This window comes from Eriocheir sinensis, chromosome 53 (assembly GCF_024679095.1).
Source record: "Eriocheir sinensis breed Jianghai 21 chromosome 53, ASM2467909v1, whole genome shotgun sequence".
Classification (NCBI taxonomy): domain Eukaryota; kingdom Metazoa; phylum Arthropoda; class Malacostraca; order Decapoda; family Varunidae; genus Eriocheir; species Eriocheir sinensis.
In genome coordinates this window covers 8,593,188-8,610,715 of record NC_066561.1, presented here as the reverse complement: position 1 = coordinate 8,610,715, position 17,528 = coordinate 8,593,188, and the positions used below count along the sequence as shown (strand labels likewise).

The 17,528-nt window shown below is 40.1% G+C and overlaps 1 protein-coding gene across 1 annotated transcript in view; it reads left to right on the top strand.

Annotated features, from left to right (window-relative positions):
- Positions 1-1,570: 1,570 nt before the first annotated feature.
- The window catches only part of LOC126983320 (uncharacterized), a 62,908-nt gene continuing 46,950 nt past the window's right edge, over positions 1,571-17,528 (top strand). Inside the window, exon 1 of the mRNA XM_050836015.1 lies at positions 1,571-1,814. Coding sequence (XP_050691972.1) covers positions 1,799-1,814 — 16 coding nt within the window. The 5' untranslated portion in view covers positions 1,571-1,798. The remainder of the gene's footprint in view (positions 1,815-17,528) is intronic.

Below are 17,528 nucleotides of genomic sequence, written 5' to 3'. Positions count from 1 at the left end.
GGTGGCCCGCTCCCGCCTCTGCCTCTCCCCTCCCTCCCTCTCCCTGCCTCTCCACGTCGTTGGCTGCACAGCCGCGAGAAATAACTCATTTACAATGTAAACAAGTACTTTTTAGACGAAAAAAAACAACAGAGGATTTATCATACCACTCACAAGAGTAACTGCAAGAACAGCGAGAGCCACTAATGTTAGTGAAAGAACTGTTGAAAGAGTCTGCGCCAAACTGGATCATGAGTGCATGACGAACAGGTCACCAAGACAGCCTGTATTCTCGTCCCCGAAGAAGAAGAAGAAGAGAGAGAGAGAGAGAGAGAGAGAGAGAGAGAGAGAGAGAGAGAGAGAGAGAGAGAGAGAGAGAGAGAGAGAGAGAGAGAGAGAGAGAGAGAGAAGAGAGAGAGAGAGAGAGAGAGAGAGAGAGAGAGAGAGAGAGAGAGAGAGAGAGAGAGAGAGAGAGAGAGAGAGAGAGAGAGAGAGAGAGAGAGAGAGAGAGAGAGAGAGAGATAGAGAGAGAGAGAGAGAGATAGAGAGAGAGAGAGAGAGAGAGAGAGAGAGAGAGAGAGAGAGGAGAGAGAGAGAGAGAGAGAGAGAGAGAGAGTGAGGTGAGAGAGAGAGAGAGAGAGAGAGAGAGAGAGAGAGAGAGAGAGAGAGAGAAAGAGAGGAGGAGGAGAAGAAGAAGGAATGATGGGAGGAGGAGGAGGAGAAGGAGGAGGAGGAGGATGAGGAGGAGGAGGAAAAAGGAAAGAATCAGACGGGGAAGAAGACGAAAAGAAGAACAGCAAAAAGCAATAGAAAGAGGAATAGGAGAGAGAAGGGAAGAAAGAGAATGGAAAAAGAAGGCAAGGAAGAGGACGATGAAACAGAGAAACAGAGAAAGAAGACGAAGAGGAGGAGAAGGAGGAAAGAGGAAAGAATTAGACGCGGAAAAAGAAGGCGAGGAAGAGGACGATGAAAATATAAGTAGAAATATTCGTCGTAGGGAGAGAATGAGAATGAAGAAGAAGAATGCGAGGAAGAGAACGGAAAGAAAAACAAAAGAAACAACAGGAAGAGAAATAGTAGATAGTAGGAGGAGGAGGAGAGGGAGGAAAATAATGGAAGAGAAACATGGAAGGAAGAAAATGGAGAGAAAAACAACAGAAATAAAAGTAAGAAGATGAGAAAAAGAATGGGAAATAATAGATAAGAGACAGACAGAGGCAGAAACAATAGATAAATAGGAGAAACAGTAGTAATAGTAACAGTAATAGTAATAGTAGTAGTAGGAGGAGGAGGAAGAAGAAGAGGAGAATGATCAAAGAAAATAAACAGTGAAAGAACAGATCTGAAGGAATTGAGGCAGAAACAAGATAAATAGAAACGGTAGTAGTAGTAGTAGTAGTAGTAGTAGTAGTAGTAGTAGTAGTAGTAGTAGTAGTAGTAGTAGTAGTAGTAGTAGTAGTAGTAGTAGCAGTAGTAGTAGTAGTAGTAGAAGAAGGAGGAGAAAAATGAGATTAAAGAAAAATGCGAGAAACAATGCAGAGATAAACCCCCCCAGCAAGAGACACAGAAGGAGAAATGGGAAGAAGAGTGAAATGGGGAATAGTCCTCATAATAATAGGAGCCGAAGGAGGCGGAGGACGAGCAGGCGGACACGGAACGGGGCCAGACCAGGCAGCAGAACTGGAGCGTCAGCGGCAGAGTGGCGTGCGAGAGAGGGCGAGGAAAGCCGAGGCGGGCAGTGTACGGTGGGGAGTGCGGGCTGGCGGACATCTCGGACACTAACGCAGGAGACACAGAGAGCGACGGCGACATCCCGGCCATGGCTGCTGACGGAGGTGAGGGAAGAGGAGGAGGAGGAGGAGGATGACGGTGTTACAGATGAAGGATGTAAAAAATGAACTAAAGTGATGTGATTTTTTTGGTTTGATTTGCTACTGACGAAGGGGAAGAAGGGGAAGCTGAGAGGAGGAGCAGGAGGAGGAGGAAGAGGAGGAGGAGGAGGAGGATGGTGCTAATGATGGAGGATGTAAATAACGAATGAAGGTAATGTGATTTTTTTTGTTTGATTTGCTACTGACGAAGGGGAAGAAGGGGAAGCTGAGAGGAGGAGCAGGAGGAGGAGGAGGAGGAGGAGGAGGAGGAGGAGGAGGATGGTGCTAATGATGAAGGATGTAAATAACTAATGAAGGTGATGTGATTTTTTTTGTTTGATTTGCTACTGACGAAGGGGAAGAAGGGGAAGCTGAGAGGAGGAGGAGGAGGAGGAGGAGGAGGAGGAGGAGGATGACGGTGCTACAGATGAAGGATGTAAATAATGAATGAAGGTAATGTGATTTTTTTTGTTTGATTTGCTACTGACGAAGGGGAGGAAGATCGCGAGGAGGAGGAGGAGGAGGAGGAGAGGAAGATGTTCTCGCAAAAAAGTTAACGATGTAAAAAATAAGGTACTAATGAAGGTTGTTGAATCTGACACACTACTGACGGAGGAGGAGGAGGAGGAGGAGGAGGAGGAGGAGGAGGAAGAGGAGGAGGAGGAGGAGATGAAGATGTTGGTGCAAAAAGTGAATGATACAAAAAAGCAGCTCTTAATGAAGGTGAATTGAGTGAGTTTTTTCTATTTTTTTTTCTATCAATACAATAAACTACAAACGAAGATGAGCCGGAGAAGAGGAGGAACAGGAAGACGAAGAGGGGGAGGAGGAAGAAGAGGAGAAGGAGGTGAAGATGGAGAAGGAGGAGGAGGAGGAGGAGATGGAGGAAAGATACATGTTGGGTGAAGGATTTTTGGCTTGAGTTAAATTCCATGCTAGCGAAGGTGAGGGCAACGAGGAAGAGGAGGAGGAGGAAGAGGAGGAGGAGGAGGAAGAGGAGGAGGAGGAGGAAGAGGAGGAGGAGGAGGAAGAAAATAGAGAAGACACAGGAGAAACTGATGAAGGAAGCAAAAAAGAAAAACGAAACAAATATCGGTAGTTGAATAAAGTAAAATAAATCATGAAAAAAATAAACTTAACTCAGAGAAGAAAACAGAAAGTATATAAATGCTACAACTGGCCTTTGCTTCTTATCTTCTCGCTACTGACCAGGGCAAGAAAGTAAATTAACGAGCTGCATTTAAGAATCACCAAAAGTATACAAACATCTCCCATAACCCACTGAAGTTAAATAGAAATAGGCGTAGAATAAGAATCGCTAAGCTACACACATTCTCTCAGTACTCAAGACATTTCAAGAACTACATCGAATCAGTTATTTTCAGGGGGAACATTTTTACCATGGGTTTATCGCCTATACCATAAAGAAGTGCATATAGTTACCATTTGTTCTGAGGGGACCATTTTGTACCTTCATCAACAAACTGCATTGGTCATTTTTTACTTTCTGGAATTATAAAGAGATGCCTTATTTTAATTCGCCTACTATAATTTTAGACACACAATTTAGAATGAGACAACTATACCAATATGTGATGGAGAAGAACTTCATCCTTGGTTTCTTTCCTATATCCTAAAAAAATACATATGACCAATCTTATGCAAGGGGACCATCTTCATCCTTGGTTTGTCACCTCTCGATAAGAACCCCACACAAAATTTAGAATGAAACAAGTATCCCAATATGTGAGTCGCACGATGGAAAAACCTATTCATCCTTGGTTTCTTTCCTATACCCGAAAAAATACATATGACCAATCTTATGCAAGGGGACCATCTTCATCCTTGGTTTGTCACCGTATAAAAGTTAACAAAATAAAACTATCCCGCCTCCTCACCTCTCGATAGGAACCCCACACAAAATTTAGAATGAAACAAGTATCCCAATATGTGTGTCGCACGATGGAAAAACCTATTCACCCTTGGTTTCTTTCCTGTACCCTAAAAAATACATATGACCAATCTTATGCAAGGGACCACTTCATCCTTTGTTTGTCACCGTATAAAAGTTAACAAAATAAAACTAACCCGCCTCCTCACCTCTCGATAGGAACCCCACCAGCCTTGAGCCTGAGTGAGTGTGGCAGTAATCCGCGTTATCACCTGAGTCCTGCCCCACCAGGTGTTCCGAAGCTTGAGGTGGCAAATGAAAGGTGTCTTGTGTCTCGTCTGTGCGATGAGGTGTTGTGAAGAGGAGGAGAAGAAGAGAAGGAAGAGGAGGAGGAGGAGGTGTTGGTGGTGGAGGAGATGAAGTACAAGATAGGGTTTCTCTCTTCCCTCTTCCCCTCTTTCTTCCTCCCCTCCTCCTCCTCCTCCTCCTCTTCCTGAAGCGGTAACATAATAGACCCGTTAATAGGAAACGTGCGAGAGAGAGAGAGAGAGAGAGAGAGAGAGAGAGAGAGAGAGAGAGAGAGAGAGAGAGAGAGAGAGAGAGAGAGAGAGAGAGAGAGAGAGAGAGAGAGAGAGAGAGAGAGAGAGAGAACCTATTAACAGCCAAAGTATGAGTCACTGCATTGTGTGTCTGTCTGTCTGTCTGTCTGTCCATCTGCTTGTCTGTTTACTCTTCTTCCTTCCGCAAACGCTTTACCGTGGCAGCCGCTCGTGTACCGATAGATAGATAGATAGATAGGTAGATAGATAGATAGATAAAGAGAGAGAGAAAATAATAACGTATGTGCATTGTATTAATATTTCACTTATAACGTGTCCAGATTGTGTACAAAAAGCGTAGAAGGAAAGCAAATAAAAATAAAAATGAGAATAGTCACTTAATTTGTGTGAAGGAGTTACGTGAATAAGGATAAATAACAAAAAAGAGAAAGAAATAGAACAAGAACAAGATGATGATTGGTGATGAAAATTATAAGGACGATGACAACAGTGAAGATGCTTATGGCACTAACAATTGTGATGATGATGATGATGATGATGCAAAAGGAGTATAAGAGGCAACAGTAGCATAAGTCAGAAGGCGTAGGCAGGCTGGTACAGATTATAGAGAGAAAAAAAATACAAAACAAATAGTGAAGTTCAGACGAGGCAGCGAATCATCTCCGTTCACACACACACACACACACACACACACACACACACACACACACGCACACACACACAGCACACCCATTGATATTAACTTAGGATACCGATCAAACACATTATGCATTTTATTTGATATGTTTAACACCTTTCTATTAGCACACACACACACACACACACACACACACACACACACACACACAGAAATCAACACAAATAATGGTGATGATATTAACAACAACAACAACAACAACAACAACAACAACAACAACAACAACAACCTAATATCATACGCCCTAAATTTTCTTATCTATAAAATATAAAAAAAACGAGAAAAAAAAAACGAAAAAAACCGCTCACTCTACGCCGCGTCGACCAAGGCAGAACAAATTTATTTAACTCTCTCTCTCTCTCTCTCTCTCTCTCTCGTCTTTGCCCTACATACAGGTAAAATTAGACCCTATGCAGTTTCCGGTGTGGTTACCTTTCCCTTACCTGTCCGTACCACTAATTAACTACCTAATGATGACGATTAACTACCTAATGACCTACCTACCTTATCTACCTACCTACTTCTCTGTCTACCTAATCTATCAGCACTCATACTAACATACCACAAACATTTACCTTCTAAACAACCTATTTACCCAACTACTTACCTACCTAACACACACACACACACACACACACACACACACACACACACACATACACATTCTAGACCAGTTTCCCCTATCCCGTCCCCCTCAGGCGTCTCTTTAATGGTCACAAAAACCTGAGATCAACCTCCGCGTAGCTCAATGAAGTGAACCAGACGCGCAGCTGGGTACAACAGAAGCCAAACCGATGCGAAATATTTATATAAGAGGAGTTGAATAGCCTTGAAAATATTTAGGAAAGAGTTTTGACTGGGTAGTTTACTGAATGTGACTTGACTTTTCCTTCTTTTCCTTCCTCCTCCTCCTCATCATCATTCTTTATCTTGCTTTATATTGCCTTACTTAACCTTACTTTCCATAGTCTTATACAACTTAATCTTGCCTTGAAATATTTAAGGAAGGAATTTTAATGAGATACTGAACCCGATTTCACTTTTCCTTCCTTTTCTGCTTCATCATCTTCATCGTCTTCTATCTTTATCTTACTTTATCTCACCTTACTTTACGTTACCTTCCTTACATAGTCTTACCTAACAATCTTACCTAACCTTCCTTCACCGTATACTTCCTTTGCTTACCTTACCTTACCTAACCTTACCTTACCTTACCTAACCTTAACTGTCATACCTAACATAGTCTTACCTAACAATCTTACCTTCCCTTCCTTTACCGTATACTACCTTTCCTTGCCTAACCTTGCTTTACCTAACCTAACCTTAACTGTCATACCTTACATTGTCTCACCTTACTTAATCTTACCTTCCCTTACCTAACCTTACCTTACCTGTCTGTACGTGTGGCCGTTAAACCATCACTACTACTACTACTACTACTACTACTACTATTACTACTACTACTATTATTATTACTACTACTACTACTACTACTACTACAACTACTACTACTACTACTACTACTACTATCACGAATACCACTACAACCACCACATCCATTATTACCAACACAAACACACACACACACACGCACACAAAAGGTACAAAACAACAAAAAAACGGACCAAGAAGTATGCTCCAGATTCACGCTAACTTGGACACACTGCATGGGACAGAGAGCAACCCACAAATACGGGGTTTGCAAGGTACCCACGCAACCAGCCATTTACTTGGCGTTCCATATAGCGATGCACACCGTTAAGACTGGCGTTGTTTTCCGTGTTGAAGAGGAAAGAAAGGAGGGAAAAAAAGGGGGAAGAGAGGGAAGTAAGATCGTTTAACATGTTCAGAAAGCGAAGTAAAAGAAGAAAAAATGAGAGGGATGGGAGAGAGAAGTGAGGGGCGATATATTTTCCTTACTAGACGAAGATTATAAAGAAGGAAGAAGGAAGAGTGGGAGAAGAAGGGGTAAGGAATGGGAGTAAAATAGCTTTGTGTGTGCATAGGGCAAAGTGTATGAGGAAAGGATGAGGAGGGTGAGGGATGGAAGAGAAGAAGGGAGAGAATGAAGCAAGATAGTTTTCCTTACCGCACGGAGTATAAGAAGATAGGATGAGGGAGCGGAAAGAAAAGGGGTCAATGAGGGGAGTAAGTATTAGTATTTCCCTTACTGAACGAACTATAAGAAAGAATTAGAGGAGGGAGAGAAAGGGGAAGAAAGAAAGGGAGGTAGGATGTTAGAGTTTCCCTTATACTGAATTGTTTGCATAATCTGAAGTGAAGCTTAGAATATTATAGTCACGCAGATGATGAAGTTATGGTTTTTGATTAGGTATGTAGGGTGAAATTAGCTTATTTACTTATGCTAGATAGATAGGTACATGATAGATAGATAGATAGATAGATAGACAGGTAGATAAGGAGAAAGGGAAAACCAGGATGAAAATAAGTAAGCTGTGTGACCACCAGAACCACACAGACACACACACACACACATACACACACACTTACACACGCAAGTCAAACTGAAAATACAAAACTGTGCTGTAATGGTATGACTAAACAGGAAGGGAAAGAATGACAACGAAAAAAGACAAAGAAAAAAGGAACAGGAAAAATAACTAAATGTAAAGAAGGGGATTTGTAGAACATTATGAAGGTAAAGGAAATAAAGAAAGAAAAATGAAGGAGGGAAAAGAAAAGAGAAGCAAAGAAATGAAAAGAAAACCTTGGTGCGTGAAGTAGTGAAATAATATAGATACTTTGTGGTACCTGTGAATGAGGAACAGGAGGAAAAAAAATACGTTGCGTGATAAAATATAAGTGGGGAGTCATGTGGCGGCCTTCCAGTGTTACCAATACCGAAAAAAAAGCTTGCCATAATTCTAACGGGGATGAAATGGAAGAAAGAAATATAGTAAAAAGAGAAGGAAAAGGAAAAAAAGGTATATGTAGGCCAGGAAGACAACATCAGGAAGGACTACAGGAATTTGAAGAGAAGAGAGAAAGTAACAGTTTGAAATTTAAGAATGAAAACCACGCCTTGCAATACCTTACCTCACAGTACATAACGCTACCTTACCTCACCTTACCTTGCCTACCCTTACCTTACCTAACCTAATCTTACCTTACTTTATGTTCTCTTACCTTATTTAATCCTAGTTTACCTTACCTTGCCTTACCTAACGTCACCTCACCTCACCTTACCTTTCCTTACCTTACCTTATCTTGCCTACCCTTACCTTACCTAACCTAATCTTACCTTACTTTATGTTCTCTTACCTTATTTAATCCTAGTTTACCTTACCTTGCCTTACCTAACGTCACCTCACCTCAGCTCACCTCACCTTACCTTTCCTTACCTTACCTTATCTTACCTACCCTTACCTTACCTAACCTAATCTTACTCTATGTTGTCTTACCTTAACTAATCATACTTTACCTTACCTTGCCTTACCTAACCTTACCTTACTTTACTTCCCCGTACCTTACCTTTCCTTATCTTACTTACCCTTACCTTACCTAACCTAATCTTACCTTACTTTAGGTTCTCTTACCTTATTTAATCCTAGTTTATCTTACCTTGCCTTACCTAACCTTACCTTACCTTACCTAATCTTACCTTACTTTATGTTGTCTTACCTTAACTAATCCTACTTTACCTTGCCTAACCTTACCTAAACCTTACCTAACCTTACCTTACTTTACTTCCCGTACCTTACCTTTCCTTAACGTACCTTAACTAATCTTACCTAACACTATACGTGAGGCCGTTATACCTGACCAGACACCAATCACCGACACACACACACACACACACACACACACACACACACACACACACACACACACACACACACACACATGCACGCACACATACCGGAAGAAATACATCACAAATACAATGATCTTAAAGTTACTTACAACAATCTAAAAACAGTGTGTGTGTGTGTGTGTGTGTGTGTGTGTGTGTGTGTGTGTGTGTGTGTGTGTGTGTGTTATTGCTAGGTAAAGGTGGAAAGTAGAGAAAAGAAATTAAATAAAAAAATAAATGAACGTAGGAATAAGAGGAAAATATTGAAACAAACAAATAATACATTAATATAAATAAATAAATGAATAAATAAATAAGTAAACAAAGACGAAATAAATACGACTAAAGACATTTTTGGAGAGTTCTAAGTTCTTTTCTTTCTTTCTTTCTTTCATTTATTATTTTTTTCCTTATTTTCTTTCCTTTTCTTTCTTTCTTTCCTTCTCTCTGCCTTTCTTTCTTTTTTTTTCTTTCTTTCTTTCTCTCTTTCTTTCTTTCTTTCTCTCTTTCTTTCGTTCTTTCTTTCTTTCTTCCTTCCTTCCTAACTTCCTTCCTTCCATCTTTTCTTTCTTTCCTCCCCTCCGTCTTTCTTTCTTCCTTCCTCCCTTCCTTACTTCTTTCCTTCCTTTCTTTCATCTTTCTTTTTTATCCTTCTTTCCTCCCCACCCCCCTCCCCCCCCGTCCTGCTTTCCTTCCTTCTTTCCTCTCATCATTCCATCTTGCTTTCCTTCCCTCCCCCTCCCCCCCCCGTCCTGCTTTCCTTCCTTCTTTCCTCTCATCATTCCATCTTGCTTTCCTTCCCTCCCTGGCCTGCACCTGTTCCTCTTTGTACAGCATCATAAAAATGTAAACACCCCCACTGTTGCCAATTCTCACGAACACATTCCACGGTTTATAGAGGTAAGCAACAGTGGCGGAGGAGGGAAAGAAGAAGAGGAGGAGGAGGAGGAGGAGAAGGAGGAGGTAGTGTTGTTGTTGTTGTTGGTGGTGGTGGTATTGTTGGTGGTGGCGTAAGGATGGTAACAGTGATAAGGGTGATGATGCTGATGGTTGTAGTGATGAGGAATGTAGTAGTAGTAGTAGTAGTAGTAGTAGTAGTAGTAGTAGTAGTAGTAGTAGTAATGGTGATAGGCATAATAACAGCTGTAAGAGTGATAGTGATTTCTTATAGGTGATGATGATGATGATGGTGATGATGATACCAGATGACGTAGTGATGACTTTAAACAGAACAGCTAATTTTGGTGTTGATAATATGGTGATGATGCTGGTGGTGGTGGTGGTGGTGGTGGTGGTGGTGATGGTGATGATGGTGATGAGCGATAGAGCTACAAAAACTACCTACCTGACTATCTACCTACCTACACACACACACACACACACACACACACACACACACACACACGACTTACACCTGCGTTACGCCCTTTCAGAATACAGATGGTTAAGTTATGTAGAGGAGGGGGTAATTGAGTTTCGAGGAGGGGGAGGAGGAGGAGGAGGAGGAGGAAGAGAAGGAAGAATTTGAAGCTGACTCAGAGGAAAAAAAAGTAGTGACGGAGGAGAAGGAAGAAGAGGAAAAGGAAGATTTGGAAGAGGAAGAAGAGGAGGAAGAAAAAAAGGAAGTAGAAGATGAGAAAAAAATACAGAAGTAGAGACGGAGGAGAAGGAAGAAGAGTAGAATTAGGAAAAGGAAGATGAATAAGAGGAAAAGAAAGAGGAGGAGGAAGAGGAAGAAGAGGAGGAAGAAAAAAAGGAAGTAGAAGATGAGAAAAAAAAACAGAAGTAGAGACGGAGGAGAAGGAAGAACAGTAGAAGTAGAAGGGGGAAGAAGAGGAAGAAGATGAAAAGAGGAAGAAGAGGAGGAGGAGGAGAGGAGGAGGAGAAATCACAGCTGCATCGACCTGGATATAAGATTTGGTTTTTACAACATACCACACCTTATTCTCTCTCTCTCTCTCTCTCTCTCTCTCTCTCTCTCTCTCTCTCTCTCCTGCACTTCTCCCTTCCTCCCTTCCTCCCTTCTTCCCCCTTTCTACCATTCACGAGTCATGTTACCTGGCGGAGATATCACAGGTTAATTATTTGTCCTATCTCACCTGCTCAATACTCTCAGGTGTGGCCGCCTCAATATGTCATCTTTGGTCTATTTGATTTCATTACGTTACCTTCGAGTGATTTTTCTTTATTTTATTTACCTTCAATCGTTCAGTTAGTCCCATTCCCTCGTATTAATTTTCAACTTATTTATCTCCGGTGCTCATCTCTGTTTATGGATTTTAAGTCTCACCAGAATAACATCGATCCATTTATTTATTCTTTTTATATACTTATTTATACCTGAGGAAACAATCAAGGGTAAAAGAACAGAAGAAAGCAGAATAGATACCACTGGTCCCAAGGGAAAAATTGAGGAGGATGAGAACATTGAGAATGAACGTTTTTTTGTTTTAAATGTACAAGTGATTATGACAAAAACAGGTTAAATTTCAATGTTTTAATATACGTAGTAGCTGATTGTTTCATCCTGGGAAAATTACATGTGTACACTTCACAAAATAATATACAAAATTAAATCAACTCAATTACTCCTTTTTTTCTTGTTTACTTTGTGGTCATCGCTTCCTTGTGTTAGTTTCGCTACGTTCTTCCGAGAAAAAGTGTTTATTATGGGGTATGAATGTCTTAAGGAATGGTCACTGTTTCCTTGTATTCGTTTCGCTGTGCTCCATAAAAAGCTTTAATTAGGACGTATTGATATCTAAAATTTATGGTCATTGCTTCCTTGTGTTAGTTTCGCTACGTTCTTCCGAGAAAAAGTGTTTATTATGGGGTATGAATGTCTCAATTAATGGTCACTGTTTCCTTGTAATCGTTTCGCTATCCTCTATAAAAAGCTTTAATTAGGACGTATTGATATCTAAAATTTATGGTCATTGCTTCCTTGTGTTGGTTTCGCTACGTTCTTCCGAAAAAAAGTGTCTATTCGGGCGTATGAATGTCTTAATTAATGGTCATCGTTTCCTTGTATTAGTTTCGCTGTGCTCCATAAAAAGCTTTAATTAGGATGTATTGATATCTAAAATTTATGGTCATCGCTTCCTTGACTCAGGCCACTGCACCAATCAGGAAAAAAATGACACCTCAGCTTCATGACCTTAACTCTCTTCCCTTCTCCCCCCTCCCCCTTCCTCACGGTGTAGGGTGCAGGGGAACATGGGAGAAGGGGACCATGACACCCCGTTAGTTGTCCCCCTTCCTCCCCTTCCCTCCCCCCTTCTGCACCGTGAAAGTTGAAACACTCACGACCTTCTGCCCACACCTGCCTACGATTTGAACTCCGTCGAGAGGTAGAGGGGGGAGAATCAGGGTACCTCTCACCCTGTACTGCCTGGGGGTTGGGATGGCATGCTCCTCCCTTCTCCTTCGTTGTTTACTTGCAACAATAAACTATCAATCAATCAATCAATCCATCCAAAATTGACCCTCACTTTTGGCCACTCCATTTATATATCCTATTTTCTATTACAGGAGCAGCGAATAGGGCGTACTTTTCCCCCCTGACCTGCTTAATACTATAAAAAAAAGTTAAATACATTGATCTTTGTGGTCTATGGAAATGTTTGTAATGAGATAAGAGCCGATAGCGTCTGCGGGTACGGGCCTTTGCTTCATCAAGGGTGTGGATGAGAATACCTCCTGCACACCCACAAGCTAAAGAGACGGAGATGAGCACTGCCGTAAAGCTCACCAGGACGGACAGTTAACCGTATCCGATCCGTGGGGGTACATATCTGGCCTCCCCTCAAGACTTTTTATATCGTTTTTTTTTCAACACTTTCCACTAACTTCTTGTCACTCATTATTCATTACTGTTTTACACTACTGATTCGGTACCAGTACTTAGTGTTCATGAGCGTTATCGTTGTTCAGATAAATGAGTACGATGCTAAGTGTTACGAGCGCGGAAATTTGAAAACATCGGATTGGATCGGGGTTAACCAAGGCCCCATAATTAACTTTGCTTCAGTTGGCCATAAAATTATTCCTCGGTGCCTGACATGACGTTTTCTTTCAATCTCCTGCCATTGGTTTGGGGACAGTTCTTCCCTTGTCACATGTAGGACGGTATTAAATCCTTTTAGTCACGATGAATACGGTTATAAAAGCACACAACTTTCTTACAATCATAGGCTCATTCATACATGTAGAAAAGTTAAAACAAAGAATATAGGAAGGTATTGACTCCTTATTGTTACGATAAAGATGGTATAGACGATTTCCTCTTTCTCTAAGTCTTATTTATCTGTCTTTCATTCTCTCTTTTTTTCTTTCTTCTTTACATCTTTCTTTATTGTTACGATACAGACGGAATAGACGATTTCCTCTTTCTCTTAGTCTTATTTATATTTCTTTCACTCTCTTTTTCCTTATTCTTTACATCTTTCTTCGTTCTGTCGTTTTCCTTCTCCAATTCCGTCACTTCCATTTCCACAATCTTACACTCATAGGCTCATAAATTCATAAATCCAGAAAAAAATAATTCCCGTCTCCTTGTTTACTTGTAATAATAAGAGAAGATGGCGCCACTATAAACACTTGCCTGCGCCATGACGGGCTGGGGCCGAACACCATCCAGGCCCCTCAAGCAAGCCTAACCACCGGCGTAGACGTAAAAAAAAAATAATAATAAATAAAATAAAAAAATAAAATAAACTATCAATCAATCAATCAATCAGAAATAATGAAGGAAACGGTACTCACGTGACTTTAGCGAAAGGGAAGGATGAAGTTGAAGATATCTTAGTACGGCGCCAGCTGAAAAAAATGAGAAAAAAAGGAATAAATAAGAATAGGGATAAAAAAACAATAAACTATCAATCAATCAAAGAAGAAAGCAGTATTATATAGTATCAAAATTAGTAATATTATGAGTAGTAGTAGAGTGACTGAGAATAAAAGTTGTAACATAATATCGCAAAATCTTTATTCCGGAAAAAAAACAAAAAGGTGAAACTTGTAACCATATTAAGATGAATTGTGTGTGTGTGTGTGTGTGTGTGTGTGTGTGTGTGTGTGTACAACTTGTGAGAAAATTAAGATGAATTATATGCCTGTGTGTGTGTGTGTGTGTGTGTGTGTGTACAACTTGTGAGAAAATTAAGATGAATTATATGCCTGTGTGTGTGTGTGTGTGTGTGTGTGTGTGTGTGTGTGTGTGTGTGTGTGTGTGTGTGTGTGTGTGTCCCGTACGTTGTCCTCCTTCCATCCTTACGTATATAAAAAAAAGAACAAGATAAGGAGGAAAAAAAAATACAAATAGCGGAGTGCAGAGGCCGGTGGGGGGGGTGGGGGGAAGGGGAAGCCCACCAGCTGTTGGAGGAGGAGGAGGAGGAGGAGGAGGAGGAGATAAAAAACAGAGGAAGAAGAAGAGGAGGAAGATTTTACTTGTATACGACCTTCACCAACCCACAATCTCTCTCTCTCTCTCTCTCTCTCTCTCTCTCTCTCTGGTCTGATTTTTCCTCCATTTATCATCTCCTGTTTATATTTGTCTTCTCCCACCTGTTATTTCCTTTCTCTCTCTCTCTCTCTCTCTCTCTCTCTCTCTCTCTCTCTCTCTCTCTATAAATAGCTCTATAGAGAGCGTGTGTGTGTGTGTGTGTGTGTGTGTGTGTGTGTGTGTGTGTGTGTGTGTGTGTGTGTGTGTGTGTGTGTGTGTGTGTGTTCCCTCTCCATTGATTCAGTTACTTTTATTTTGAGAGAGAGAGAGAGAGAGAGAGAGAGAGAGAGAGAGAGAGAGAGAGAGAGAGAGAGAGAGAGAGAGAGAGAGAGAGAGATGAACTAATGACAGTGAAGTTTCTCTTATCACAATATTTACTCATTTGCATATTTCTCCCTTTTATGCTTCACTTCATCCATAATCTTCCTCCTCCTCCTCCTCCTCCTCCTTTGCCATTCATTCCTTCAATCCTCCATTATCCCATTCTTCCACTAATCAATTTTTCTTCACTCTCTTCTATTCTTTGGTCTCCTAACTTCGTCTCTCCTTCCTTTTATCATTTCTATCCTAGTTCTTCTTTTTCTTTAATTCCGCAACTTTTCCTCTTCAAACTTTCTTTTTGTGTACCTGTCTGTCTCATTTCCAGTTTTTTCCTTCTATCATTCCCTTTCATTTTCATCCTTTCTCTCAGTTCCCTTTCTATCTTCGTCTTTTTTTATTTGTATCTGTTCTTAAATCATTTTTCTTCTCCACTTTCCTCATTTCTCTTTTTTTCTCCTCTTTTCCTCTTTGTTTCTCTTCTAATCTTTATAATCACTTCCTTCTTCTGCACTTCCCTCCTTTATCTCCCTTTCGTCATTCATTTATTTCCTCAAACAGACACGATCTTCTCCTTCTCGTCTTCTTTTCCTTTGTTTTTCCCTCTCCCTACTTTTGTTCTCCCTGCTTCACGCCACAGATCTTGGAGAATGCATATCACCCATTGTTTTTCCCTCTCCCTACTTTTGTTCTCCCTGCTTCACGTCACAGATCTTGGAGGAAGCATATCAGCCTTTGTTTTTCCCTCTCCCTACTTTTGTTCTCCCTGCTTCACGCCATAGATCTTGGAGGAAGCATATCAGAAAAACACAAAATATTAGCAGCAGTAAAAATGATTGTAGGCTGGTGGTGGTGGTGGTGGTTGAGGTGGTGGTAGTTGTGGTAGCTGTGGTGGTGGTGATGTTTGGTTGATATTTTATTGATGTTAAGGCTTTTTATTATTATTATTGTTGTTATTATTTTTATCATTATTATTATTATTGTTGTTGTTGTTGTTGTTGTTGTTGTTGTTTTTGTGGTTAATATCAAAGTTAAAATATTAGTAATTATTGTATTTCATTATTATTATTATATCTTTTCCAGTATTATATTCAGTTATTCATCATCATCATCATCATCATCATCATCATCATCACCATCATCATCATCACCATCATCATCGCTATCTTCTTTTTGTCTACGTTTTCTTTACTTCCTTTAGCACAGAATCAAACAAATAAACAAAATTAAAGAATGCACTTCACAGTTACTTAAAAAACCTCGATTATCCCGTCCAGTGCACGTAACACACACACACACACACACACACACACACACACACACACAATTACTACTACTACTACTACTACTACTACTACTACAACTACTACTACCACTGCGACTACTACTACTACTACTTAGAATATAGTAGTAGTAGTAGTAGTAGTTCGTGGTAATAAAATCATTTTCCTGAACTGATAAGAATGGGTATCTCTCTCTCTCTCTCTCTCTCTCTCTCTCTCTCTCTCTCTCATCAGCTGTTTCTTATAATGTCAATGTTTACTTTTTACCAGAGAGAGAGAGAGAGAGAGAGAGAGAGAGAGAGAGAGAGAGAGAGAGAGAGAGCGCACGTGTGGTTTAGAGGAAGTAACCACAAGAGGAAGTGAGGATAGATGGTCCTCACGACAGTCTGTGGGTAGTCGACGGTGACTGAAAATTCCCAGCTTGTGGCGACCTGCGGGATGCGAATTCGGGTCTTTTTTGGAAACCGCGCCCACACCAGCGTTCCCAAATTATCGTACTCCCCGTATTTTCTGACTGATATCTATAGCAAAAACAAACAAACAAACATCAATAAATAACAGTTTTAACGTTAACTTTAGTATTCTTTCGTTATTTGTGTAGGTACGAGAATGTGAGGCTTAAAGATGATAAATACAATGTGGTGAATACGATAATCTGGCAACGTTGGCTCACGCGCTGACCACTCGGCCACCGCCTCTCCATGATGGAAGGAGGAAAACCACAAAGTCTTTCTTATATCGAAAATGAAAAAAAGAAGTTAAAATACAGGGACAAGAAGAAGAGGAAGAGGAGGAGGAGGAAAAAAAATAAATGAGAGGTTGAGGATGCGGTTAAGAAAAAGAAAATAGAAAAGTTAGGAAAAAAACGCAATAATGATGATAAGAATGACTCTGGAAACGATGAAGATAGATAGATAGATAGACAGATAAAAAGCGAGAGTAGTTATTAAAAACTAAGTCATGTGGTTCAGCTCTTGTGGTTTACCCGTTTGTGCGAAAGATTTGGCGATGGATGAAAATAGCTTTGAATTAGTTTGAGTCTGAAGTATTTTTTTTTCTTGTGATATGAAAAGAAATTGTCGTGCGATTAAGCGTTTGTGTTTCACGAGTTTGGAATCAACTTGTGAATTACTGTTTATTGTGTGAACTTTTATATTTTCTTGTGACAGATGAGAAAATAAATCATTGAAGTTTAATCGTGTAGTTTATGGAATCAGCTTGTGAATTACTGTTTATCGTGTGAACTTTTAGATATTCTTGTGACAGATGAGAAAATAAATCATTGAAGTTTAATCGTGAAGTAGATAAATGACTAAATAAATATAATAGACAAATAGAAAAAAAAGAACAAGGCGAAATTGAAAAATACTGCAAACAACCATGAACACGCAACAGACTTAGTGGAAACAACTTGTGAATTACTGTTTATCGTGTGAACTTTTATATATTCTTGTGACAGATGAGAAAATAAATCATTGAAGTTTAATCGTGTAGTTTATGGAGTCAGCTTGTGAATTACTGTTTATCGTGTGAACTTTTATATTTTCTTGTGACAGAAGAGAAAATAAATCAATGAAGTTTAATCGTGAAGTAGATAAATGACTAAATAAAT